Source organism: Sesamum indicum, linkage group LG2 (assembly GCF_026168435.1).
Source record: "Sesamum indicum cultivar Baizhima isolate 11 linkage group LG2, ASM2616843v1, whole genome shotgun sequence".
Taxonomy (NCBI): domain Eukaryota; kingdom Viridiplantae; phylum Streptophyta; class Magnoliopsida; order Lamiales; family Pedaliaceae; genus Sesamum; species Sesamum indicum.
In genome coordinates this window covers 5,278,300-5,290,464 of record NC_142658.1, presented here as the reverse complement: position 1 = coordinate 5,290,464, position 12,165 = coordinate 5,278,300, and the positions used below count along the sequence as shown (strand labels likewise).

Sequence of the window (12,165 nt, the reverse complement as noted above, 5' to 3'; positions counted from 1 at the left end):
AAATCTCGTGGTAAATCGCCTCTTCGACCAAACCTGATGGGAGCTCGCTCTCAATCTGGTGAGGGACTACCACCCGAGGGGGTTGGGTCCGAAGAGGCGAGAAATATGGATGTACTACGCGGTATTACGGAATGCTGGAGGACTGCTGGATTAGACCTCCGAGGTCCAGACCACCCCGTAGCTCATATGGAGGGTGATAAATGGATTCCGGACTGGCAGATTTCCCCCCAGAGTTCTGTCTTCCGAACTCGATCCGGTCAAGATTCCTGGGAGCTATACGATGCAAGCTGCCTTCCTTATGATCAAGTTGCCCTCTTGCAAACTCCCTTCACTCGGATGGAAGAGCATTGTGCTCATTCTCTCATCCAGGTATTTCTTCCTGTGCTCCTTTTCTCTTACTTAGCTTTTCCTAACCTCGCCTTTTCCTTTTCAGGCGGCCAACTTTGTTCGGGGTCTTACTTTAAAATGTGCTGGCTTCCGGGCAAATCATCTCGCGGCCGATCGTGCAAACCAGGAATTGAGAGCCCAACTTAATGCTTTTTCTGCTAAGGAAGAAGAGTGGTCGAGCTCAAGGTCGTCACTGGAGGCCCGAATCAAAGAACTTGAAGCACAAGTGGCTTCCAAAGCATCTAAAGCATCTAAAGCAGCCGCTGATGGAGAAAAAAGAGGTTTCGAGGCTGGCCATGCAGCGGGAAGGATTGCAGGGGCCATTGAAGGTCGCGAGGCCTTTCTAAAATTAGAGGAGTTCACACAGCAAGTTCGTGAAATCCGCCTTAAAGGTGTCCGGGACTTTCTAAAAACCCCAATTTTCGATTCGACTATCGAAATTAAGGCGGCAGATTATCTGATTCAAGGATTTGATCGCTGCAAGTCCCAAGCTACTCTCCTCAAAGGTTTTGCCTCTGACTTTGACGCTTCTCGCCTTAACCCCTGCCTCGATGCCAATCTCCAACCCCTGCCAGATGATGATGATACTCCTGTTGCTGAAAATGATGAATTTGCTGTCCTTTTAGATGAGATTGAGAATTTGTAATCTTTTGACCTTAACTGTTGTGATCATGATATCTAATCTTTCACATATTCGATCCCTTTCATTTGATTTGACTTGTTCATATAGAATATAATAGAACTATTCATGAAAACGCTTTGGAGCAGGAATAATCTTTCACAGATTAAAAAAGTTTATTCGCCTTTTTCAGGCCACATTCTAACCTTTCACAGGATTATACTTACGTCAGTCTTCTTCAGACTATACGTTCATAATCTTTCACAGATTGTCCTTTCTCATAGTTAACTTTAATCGATAACGAGTATTCTTCTATTAGCTAGCCTTTTTCAGGCATTGATCTAGTAACGATCTAAACATAGAATCTCTTCAGATTTCGTATGTTCCAAGTCGTGGTAATTCCTTGCCTTGAGCATCTCGTAACTTGTATGTTCCTCTTCCCACGATCTCGATGATTTTGAAGGGTCCTTTTCAAATGGGATCGAGTTTCCCTACATGCCTTGAGACATCCACCTTTCTTAATACCAAGTCTCCAACTTGTGTTGCATCTCTTTTTTCCTCTAGTATGTCCAGGTCAAATACTCTTTGTTCTCTGTTTCTCTCGAGATCGAAGCCCGTAATCCTTTGCGATTCTTCTCCTATTTCTGCAGGAATTACAGCTTCAGAACCATAAACTAAAGAAAATGGGGTTTCACCTGTTGAAGACCTAGGGGTCGTTCTGTAGGCCCATAGTACTCCTGGGAGCTCGTCGCTCCAATCCTTCTTCGAACTCAACCTAGCTTTCAAATGCTGCAGTATAGTCCTATTCGTCACCTCTGTTTGACCATTCGCTTGAGGATGTCCCACAGCCGTAAAATTCTGCTGTATCTTCAATTCTTGGAGCCATGCAGTTATCCGTCTCCCTTGGAATTGTGTCCCATTATCAGATATTAGCACTCTGGGAATTCCAAACCTGCACACTATGTTCTTCCATATGAAATTTATGGCTTCCCTTTCCCTGATTTTTGAGACCGCTTCTGCCTCAACCCATTTAGAAAAGTACTCTACTGCTACTATAACAAATTTCTTCTGAGCTCGAGCAAGTGGGAATGGCCCCCATATATCTATGCCCCATTGATCGAATGGGCAGGTAACCGAAATGGGGGTCATAGGTACTACATGCGTATGAATTTGAGAGGCGAATTTCTGACATTTCACACATTTTCGCACAAATTCCTTGGAATCCTTCATCAACGTTGGCCAAAAATATCCTTGTCGGGTTATTTTCAGCGCCAACGATCTAGCTCCAGAGTGGTTTCCACAACTACCCTCATGAATTTCTCACAGGACGTACCTAGCTTGTGAATCATCCAAACATTTGAGAAGAGGCCCTTCAGCAGTCCTTTTATATAATTGCGTTCCTACTAACGCAAATCTGGGAGCTTTAAACTTTATTCATCGAGCCTGCGCGAAGTCAGTAGGTAAAGTCCCGTCTTTTAGGTACGTTGCGATCTCTTCTATCCCATTTCAACCCATTCTGAGATCGCGGATTGCTCCTTTATCAGCACTGTGATTTTCCTATCTTTGATCCCTGCTAGTGTAACCCCAAATTTTGACAAAGCGTCAGCCCTCTCATTTTCGCTTCTCGGAATTTGCTGAATAGAACACTTAGAGAATTTCTGCATCCATTTCTTTGATTTTTTCAAATATTCCATCATTGACTTTTCTCTGGTCTCATATGTTCCTTCAATCTGCATAGCGACCAACTGTGAATCCGTGAAAACTTCAAGGACTTGCGCTCCAGCTTCAAACGCTAACTCCAGACCTAGGACCAGGGCCTCATACTCAGCTTCATTATTTGTTGTAGAAAAAGATAACCGCACCGCGACCTCGATCTCAAAGCCATCAGGTCCTTCGATCAGTATCCCTGCTCCGCCATTGCTGGCATTTGAGGACCCATCAACATGCAGCATCCAAATTCCGGGGGCCTCTGACGCGCCTGATATTTCTATCACAAAATCAGCTAGGATCTGTGCTTTCTCTGTTGTCCTACTCTGGTAAGTGATATCGAACTCCCCCAATTCGACTGCCCACTTTATCATTCGACCCGAGGTCTCTGACTGTGAAAGGATATTCCGAAGAGGATGATTCGTCCTTACCACTATCTTATGCGATTGAAAGTACGGCCTCAATTTCCTAGCTGTCACTACAACAGCTAATGCCAACTTTTCGATCTCAGCATATCTGGTCTCTGCTCCTTGTAACACTTTACTCACATAATACACTGGATTCTGAGTCTTATTCTCTTCTTTTATAAGTAACGAACTGACAGCATTATCTGAAACAGCTAAGTAAAGATACAATATATCCCCTTCCTTCGGATTGGCCAAAAGGGGCGGTGACCTCAAGTAATTTTTTAATTCCTCGAAAGCTTGCTCGCATTCATCGGTCCACTCAAACCCTTTTACTGTTCTCAATATTTTAAAAAAATATAAATTGCGATTAGCATATCTAGAAATAAAACGATTAAGAGAAGCAATCCTACCTGTTAGTTTCTGGACTTTTTTGATGGATGTGGGTGACTTCAAGTTCAGTATAGCCTCTATCTTCTCTGGGTTCACTTCTATTCCTCTCTCGCTTATCATGTAGCCCAGAAATTTTCCTCCTACAACACCAAATGTACATTTATTGGGGTTGAGTTTCATCCCATGTTCCCTCATGATCGCGAAGGATATCTTCAAATGCTCCAAGTGTTCGTCTGGCTTATGACTTTTGACGAGCATGTCATCCACGTACACCTCCATGGTCTTCCCAATCTGCTGGGCAAACATCTTGTTCAGCAACCTCTGGTACGTTGCCCCTGCATTCTTCAATCCAAAAGGCATAACATTATAACAAAAAATGCCGCGATCAGTCACAAAAGAGATTTTTATTCGGTCTTCTGTTGCCATGTAAATACGCATCCATCATAGAGAAAACCTCATATCCTGCCGTAGAATCCACTAGAACATCAATCCTCGGCAACGGATACGGATCTTTTGGGCACGCCTTATTGAGATCTGTAAAATCTGTGCACATTCTCCATTTACCGGCTGGTTTTGGTACCAATACCACATTGGCTAACCAGTCAGTGTACTGAACCTCAGACACATAACCTGCTCTCAACAGTTTATTTACTTCTCCCTCGATGATAGTATTTTTCTCACCTCCAAAGGTACGTTTTTTCTGTTACCTACTTACGTTCCCACAGAGGGCGCCAAAATGATCAGGCTCGAAATCGCAGATCGCACTCCAGGCTCGTTATCCACTTTCCGCTTCCGATCACCGATATTCTAACAATGAGAAAAAAAATGTTATCTAGTCGGGGAAAGTCCCGGCGAAGATACTCCGACGCTCAAGTCAGTGTCGATAATCATGAAAAATATATCACATCTTTCCGAGAAAATAAAAATACTCTCTCTTAATGGTAAATATTTTTTAGATTCTAAAAATTACCTTCCCCTGTGCAACTTTCTTTCTCTTATACTGATCACACCAACAGGCTGACGTGTCTCCCCACGATCTTCATATCTATTCCCACGATTCTACATAATGCGCTCAAGGTCCAGTATTAGAGGCATTAACTGTGCCGTTAAATATCTTATAACTTAGCAGTTAATACTTGGTCAACTCCCTCATACGTTTTAGGTTTGCCCATCCTCTGGAGGGTACATTTATCTTTTTTCAATTCCCCCTCATCAATATTTATGAATTACCCATCAACATTGTTATGACATCCATAAAATAAATCGAACCTATGACTATACAATTAGGCATAATTTGTTGTTAATGATTGAACCAATAAATGTTGGGGTCGATGCATCCTGTACTACAAACGTGTTTGTGCAGTTTCTTGGTCATACTCTTACCATGATCCACTACATTTTGACCGTTGATTCAAAGCACTTACTCTAAGTGCTATGCACATTATCCATGTTCCCCACTTCACTAATTTCCTTACCAATTTGTTTCATGTTAAATACAATGATCATCAAATATTACTAATACATTAAATTTTTTCAAATAAATCCATCGTTCATAATAATATCAAAATCGAGCAAAACATATTAAATTTCACTTTTTTTGAAAAAAAAAATGCTCGTAATATAGTATGTTATAGACATAATAAAATATTAAATATCTATCTTATTTTAACATTAAATAAATATACACAAAAAAAACACGTTGAATTTATGAATAATGCCACTTAATAATGGGTGAAGTCGACCAAGAATAAGACCAATCCACTGGTAGTAGTAGTAGTAGATGCACTTTTGGTTGAAAATTCACTTATGTACTCAATTTCTTGGCACTTTTTCCCTTTTAGTGGAGTTGCTATGATTTATGGTAGGTATTGGGGTACAATGTAGACTTATTATTCTCAACATATATAGATGAATTTGCACTTATACTCCTCCTACCTAATAATTTGCTACTCTCATATTTCTAGAATTTTTTTACTTTTGTTGCCTAACCCTAAATATGGTCAAAAGTATCTAAAAATATCTTAAATTAATGGCTATCAATATCATAGCTAGCCACTACACATTGAACCTAATAAGTGTGGATTCATAAATTGGAAAATCCCAAACAAGATTAGAATAAACATTTCCTCTTTTCTCCCTAGAGAACATACCAATCTACATAGATGGCCAATGTTGTCTAAAAATTACATACATAAATAAAATTAGTGAGTGTTTAAAATTTTATTAGTAAATTATTACAAATGAGAAAGAGGTTGGTGCATGCAATATAGAATTAATCTATTTCCTCATAATTCCATCTTTACCTAAATAGATTTGCATTGGACCTCCTTTTTCCAACTATAATAATTCTTCCCACTTTTTTAAATAAATAAATAAATATTGTCACGAATTTATCTTGATTTATTTCACTTATTTTAAATTTACAGTAAATCATGTCAAAACTATATTATTACTAAATAACGCTTTCTGTGGAAATAATACGGACAAACTTTCCTCGCCGCATTATTCAAAGAAACCCGGCAACATGGCGAGGGGAAACCGCCGCGTTTCAACAACTTGACAACAAATACGCAGATGAGATCAGAAATCCCAGTAAACAAACAGTAAGATGCTGAATGATCACTAGATATACTCTTACAATATCCAATGAAAACCTGTCGAATCTCGACATGTTTCCAAGGACTCAGCGGTGGCACACCATTGGACAACTAAATTGAATTGCCAATCAAACAGAATTTAATCAGCAACTGCTAACTGTCAAAGGTTCCTGTCTTCAACATGGATAATAGAAAATCTTGCACTATTCTTGACAATTGCTGACTTCCATCACACTCTTGCTTCTTGAGAAGAATTTGCCAAAACCATTCCGGCTCTTGGCTGCAGCTATGTGGTTGGCCGACGGCGGGGTTGACAAAGAAGAGGGTGGCGATGATTCCTCATTGTTCCCGTTTTTCAGATGACCACTCTTGTTTGTTGATGTTCTTGACATGTCCGAATCAGAAAAGGTGCTGCTTGGAGTTGATTTCCATATCTCACCGCCGCTGCCTGCGAGCAATGGGCCACCCCTAGAGAACCCTGGTATGCTTGAAGTGTCTATCAAGAAATCCTCCAATGTTGCAAGAGATTTAAGTTGCCTTCCCAGAGATGCAATTGTTTTCTGGCATTCTGCGAGCTTATCAGCTGCTACGGCTAGATCCTCCTGCGACAAAACAAAGTTTGTAACAAATGAACCTAAGTAAACTTTGTGTAATAATATACTCTTAAAAAATAGATGCAAGTATTGGAAACTTCAAGGCAGAGCGAACCTGTTTTAGTTTTACATCACTAGTTGAATTCGTGGTTTGTTGAATCTCAGTTTCTTCAACTGTTCTTTTCAGTTCATTCTCCAATTCTTGGCACTTGACTGTTAGTTCAGCTGATAGATTACTTTCCTTTTCGATTTCTCCCTGCAGTGAATTGATATTTGCTGACATGGTTCTTGCTTCTACTTCCATACCGATGAGTTGAGATTCAAGCAACTCCTTGGCCTTAGTTACGGCGGTGAGCTCCTTTTGCAGCACTTCCAACTTGGTTTCGGTTTCAGACATCCTGCTCTGTGCTGCTTTGAGGGAACCTCGACTTTCATCTAAAGCAGTCTCGAGTTCTATTTTCTCAGCTTCTATCTTCTCCAACTTCTTTTCCAATTCAGCCACTCGTTCAATCATTGAATCAAGCTCAGCTCTTGATGTGCTATCCAGAGAACTCGATTCTCCAGAAGTGAATTCGGATGGAGTTAACAGGGCTTTGCTCTTAGTCTCAGCTAAAGCAGCAAGACGCTCCATCTCCAGAAAATCATCCATCATATCAATCTCAGCAGAGCAGGCTCCTAGACTTTTAGGCAAAGGCTTTCCATTTTTGAATTGATCAAGCTCTGCGATTAAGACTGAAGCCCACGAGTCTGAGCAGCTTGCTTCAGACCCATTTGTGTCGACGTTTCTAATCCTGCGAGTATCACTGTCTACAGAGTTCAGCCTCTCCCCACTGTCCGAGTGACTATCTGTTAGAGATTCAGCATAGAAAGAGGAAGCAGCAGAAGACTTCACATTGTTGACAGGAGATGATTTGCGAGCAACAGATTGAAGCTTTCGACACTCAGCCTCAAGCTTAGCAACCTTTTTTATGCTCTCTAATTGCAGCTTGCTAGCAGTTTCTGCTGCTTGTGTACTTAAATCCCTCTCAATGGTCATAAGTTCTAACTCCTTACACCGAGATTTGAGCTCTTGCTTCAGGAATGAGTTCTCTTTCTCCAAAGTCTCAAGAACAAGGAGCGACTTGCAATCAATAATAGCAGGATTTTCAGTTCTGGCAGCTTCTGCTTGGCCCCGGACCTCAATGATTTGCTTCTCAAGTTCAGCTTTTGTGGATTCCCAATCCGTGGTTTTCTCAGCTATAGCATCGGAGATTCGTTTCTCCTGCTCGTCTCTCGCTTGTCTCAGTTGTCTGACGCATTCCTTGAGGGCACCATCAAGATGGCTGACTCGAACTTCCAGGTTCACGTTCTGCTGCACCGCTACCTCAAGCTGCTGCTTCAGCAAGGCCACTTCATTTTCTGCCTTTTCCCAGCCTGTTATGTGAAATAAGTTGTCAAAGAACAGTATAGTATTGTTCGAAAAGGGAGCAAATTAGGAAGAAAAACGAAAACAGTCCCAGTAAAATTGTTCCACAGCATGATTCAATGAAGTAAACAACAAATGGCACCAAAGTCACAAGACGATTACCAGCTACAGCTTCTTCAGCAACTTTAGCATGCTGTTTAACTAGTTCTTCTTTAGCACTGACGTTAACAAGAGCAGCTGATAGCTTTTCCGTCAGACTCTTCATACTTTCCTTCACTTCATCATCAGTCATTGAAGCTTTAGATGTGACTTCTGGTGATTGTGTACTATCATTTGCAGATTCTCTCAAGGCATCCTGCTCCAACAAAAACAAATGAAAGGGGATATCAAGAAAATGCGGTAAAAGCACCCAACATTTACAGATTCCTCACTCCGTCAATTTGTCACTAAGCATTCAAAGTGCTAAAATAGCTGCACAAATTTGTAGAAACTGAAATTTTTTGAGTTGCAGGGAAACGCAACTCTGATAATCCTAATATTAAAGAACGAGGATTCTATGACTCCCCTCTACGTGATGTCAGCAGATAATATTACTTGTCTTTTCGTCCCCCACGCAACACTTATCATGTTTCTGCCGTCTCTCCCTCATATATGAGCATACATACATATACAGGATGAAATTAAGGTCACTAACACATTTGATGTTATTACTAATTACTACCATTTTCCCTGCTCATGAAACAGGGAATTATCACAAATTAGCCATAGTCATTCAAGCAATGATGAAAATTTTCCATTTTCATTGCTGTTCCGAAACTTACAGAAAAAGAGAGAACAACAGATTCAAGCACAGAGAGCAACAAGATATAGAAACTAGTTCCACCTTCAAACCACAAATAATACTTTGATGCAAACTAAGTCGACAAACACGCACAAAACTGAACATAAAGACTCAGAATATGAGTAGAGACATTTATCAACCTGTTCATCAGAGTATCTTTCAGAATTCGAAGAAAATGATCCAGAACTCTCACTTTCACCAGGGCTCCTCTCAGAGGATTTTTTCTTCCATAGCCATTTCTTCTTTTCCATCTTAATTTCCAGTTCAATATGCCCCCAACATTACAATCTTACTCAAACATTCATCTGCAAACATAACTATACTTCAAAACGATAACGAAACCAACACCCCAGAACATTTAAAAACCTCCAACTAAATGCAAATTGCAAATAGAAGAGCATGAACTAGAAATAGATATCTTCAAGAAAGGGAATTGGATTGCCACTGCTGCAGTCTTTGCTTCCAATCCAACTCACTAACATCCAACCACAACAAATTTAAAACTTGTGTGTTTTTCTCAACAATTTTAAAAAGGGAAAAATCAAACTAACATTCCCACCAGGAGCTTTCTTTAAAACTAAGGATTTTCCTTTTTCTTTTTGTTTTTTCCCCCTTTTGAACAGCTACACCACAAATATCACAAATATATGTTAAAATGTGAGGTTAGGACAGCCAGCTCCACAGAAATAAGAAAAGAAGAAACAAAAATAGAAAATAAAACCCATTAACCCATAAATCATTTTGCAAATATTTAAAAAAATAATAATAATAAATGGAACAGTTGCTAACAACAGAAATCTTACCTGTAGATGAAGATTCAAGGAATCCCAGTTCAAAAAATCCAATCTTGGACACCTCTATCAAAAGTAATCTTGTAAAAAAGATAGATTTATATCTGGGTTTCCTGATTTCATCAATGAAAAATTAAATCTTGAAGAAGATCTGTAGAGTAACAGCAAAAATTCCAGACAAGAACACACAACCTATCAACTTGTAGCAATAACAGATAACAATTCTTTCTTGTTTTTCGACAAAAGAAAATCAAATCATGTAATGTGTAATGAGATAGATGATCGAGGAGCAGAGCATGTGATGGTAAGCATATGTGGTGTTTTTCAAATTCAAGAAGGCCACCACTTTTCAGCTTTTCTATGAATATTTATTTAATAAAAAGTAATTATTTATTTTGAACATGAATGTGATCTTATTCCCGCCCAAATCATTGGGGAGGAGCGTCCCCTGTCATCCTGCTGTTATTGCTCACTTGGTCGGCTAATCTAAGGATGTCCAAATGAACTCATATATTAAGTAAAACTAATTTATTTCTCCAAAACCGCCACTTTACACCATCTACCTATGCCCTATAAACTAGTTTTGGGCTTGGACGCAGCCCAATACAGCCTGTATTGTTCCCAATTATTTCTCTGCAGGAATTCAATGTTTTAACCTAAGATATAATGAATTCAAGAAATGGGCATGGGTGAAGGTGAGTCAAGAATTACGATGATAAATAAAACGAATTGAACTTGATGAGTTTATGTGACAATTGTAATTAAGAGAGAGAGAGAGAGTGGGGGGCTGCTTCATTTTTCACCAACATTTCAAAGTTTTGAGTCAAATTCTTCGTCTAATTTCCATCCATATTTACCATGTGCAATTACCTTCTTTACTTTTCTTTCATCTTATTTTTTCATTTTTTTTTGTTTTTTGGTTTCCTCAAATGTTAATAATGTGTATTTGGACATATAATTTTTGCACAAAATCGAATAAATGTATGACTTTACAAGAATGTCTGAAATTAGATATATTTTTAGTCATAATCCTTTGAATGATGTGCTGAAACCAAAAGTTGTGATTCTCCTAGTGCCAAAGTTTGACAAAATCATGAATTCTAGAACCATCACAATTTTCGTTTGTCAGAAAAATCCATAAGCAAATTAATAATCTCATGATCATATAATTTTTAAAAATATTAATTAATTAATAATTTTATTAATTGAAAGAGTTTTTTTTTCCGACTCAACAAACTTATATTATTTTTTTTATAAATAAAACATATACATTATATTGAGTAATCGATGATGGATGAAAGGAGTGGTCAAAGTGCATGTGTTTAACATTATGTCGACGCCTAATGCATTTAAACCAACTTCTTATGATGTGGGATGAGTGCAAATGACCAAAATAATGAAGGGAAAAATACAAGCCATTGTCACATTATATTTAGCATGTGCAAAACACTTTACACATAAGATTATCTTTAAAAATGTAAAAGAATTACACTTTTTTCGAAAAAAAAAAATTAAAATAGACGAAAATCTTCAGTTTACACCTCACGAAAAATACTCATGTTAACCCAAAAAAATTACTTAAATTTATAATTTTGTCCTTTATGTAATATTTTCATATGCACTTTTATACTTATAAAGGGATAAGCGTAATATATGTATGTGGAGTGAGGTTAATATAATTATATTTTTATCCTTATAAGTGCAAATTTATTACATGTGAATGTCAAATGAGTGGTAAGATTAAAGTTTATATATATATTTTTACTAACGTCTCTATTTTTCGTCCATATGCAACAATAAATTCTTGGAAGGGGTATAAATGTAATTCCAAAACTTCTTTGAGAAAAATTGTAATTTGCATTTTCAGTGAGAGTTTAAGTGTAACTAAACCAAAAAAAATAACAAACTATCTTCTTGTATTTTTTTAAAATGAAGCAATTTACTCTCTTAGACAGAAAATTAAATTGCAATTTTTTTAATAAAAAAATAATTTACTCATTTATAATATTGATGTGCATAATAATAAGCTGGCTCAAAGAGGCCCAAACGATCCAAAATGAAGAAAGAAACGAGAGGCCCATAACATCCTAGGAGACCCAAATCATAAGAGGCCCAAGAACACTTTATATGCGGTCTTGGCAAGTGCCCCCCAAAAAACAGACAGGCGAACGGCCTTGGCAGGTGCCCCCAGAAAGCAGATAGGTTGGCTATCTTAGCGGGTGCCCTCTAGAAAATAGATTGGCAAAGAAAGGATGTTGAAGGTCCCCCTCTCATTTTGCCCATGAAGAGATCTAAAGCCCAATAAACGAGGCTCAGCCAAGAGGGAAGCTTAATACACTAAGCCAACCCAATACACCAAGATCGAGAAGAAGGCATGGTACAATGCCTCCCAGAGCTCAAACCCACCTTCCAAGCCCAACCAGGAGAA

The 12,165-nt window shown here is 38.6% G+C and overlaps 1 protein-coding gene across 3 annotated transcripts; it reads right to left on the bottom strand.

Moving 5' to 3' along the window:
* Window positions 1–6,085: 6,085 nt before the first annotated feature.
* On the bottom strand, window positions 6,086–10,223 carry LOC105155360 (filament-like plant protein). 3 transcript variants are annotated; one of them, XM_088875311.1, is made up of 5 exons: window positions 9,750–10,223; window positions 9,087–9,569; window positions 8,268–8,460; window positions 6,816–8,113; window positions 6,086–6,709 (listed from the first exon to the last, which is right to left on the bottom strand). In XM_088875311.1, exons 2-5 carry the CDS (start codon window positions 9,195–9,197, stop codon window positions 6,311–6,313), a joined length of 2,001 nt encoding a protein of 666 aa, XP_088731437.1. In that variant the 5' UTR covers window positions 9,198–9,569; window positions 9,750–10,223; the 3' UTR covers window positions 6,086–6,310. The 3 variants fall into 3 exon arrangements, with proteins under 3 accessions (XP_088731437.1, XP_011069525.1, XP_088731438.1); XM_011071223.3 differs by having other exon boundaries at window positions 9,087–9,251; XM_088875312.1 differs by lacking the exon at window positions 9,087–9,569.
* Window positions 10,224–12,165: the final 1,942 nt, after the last annotated feature.

Excerpts from the sequence above, each read along its gene's own strand:
- LOC105155360 (XM_088875311.1), bottom strand. The coding sequence starts at position 9,197 with ATGGAAAAGAAGAAATGGCTATGGAAGAAAAAATCCTCTGAGAGGAGC. Across the intron at positions 8,461-9,086 it reads AAAGATACTCTGATGAACAG|GATGCCTTGAGAGAATCTGC; the intron begins GTTGATAAATGT and ends TTGTTGGAGCAG. Across the intron at positions 6,710-6,815 it reads GTGATGTAAAACTAAAACAG|GAGGATCTAGCCGTAGCAGC; the intron begins GTTCGCTCTGCC and ends GTTTTGTCGCAG.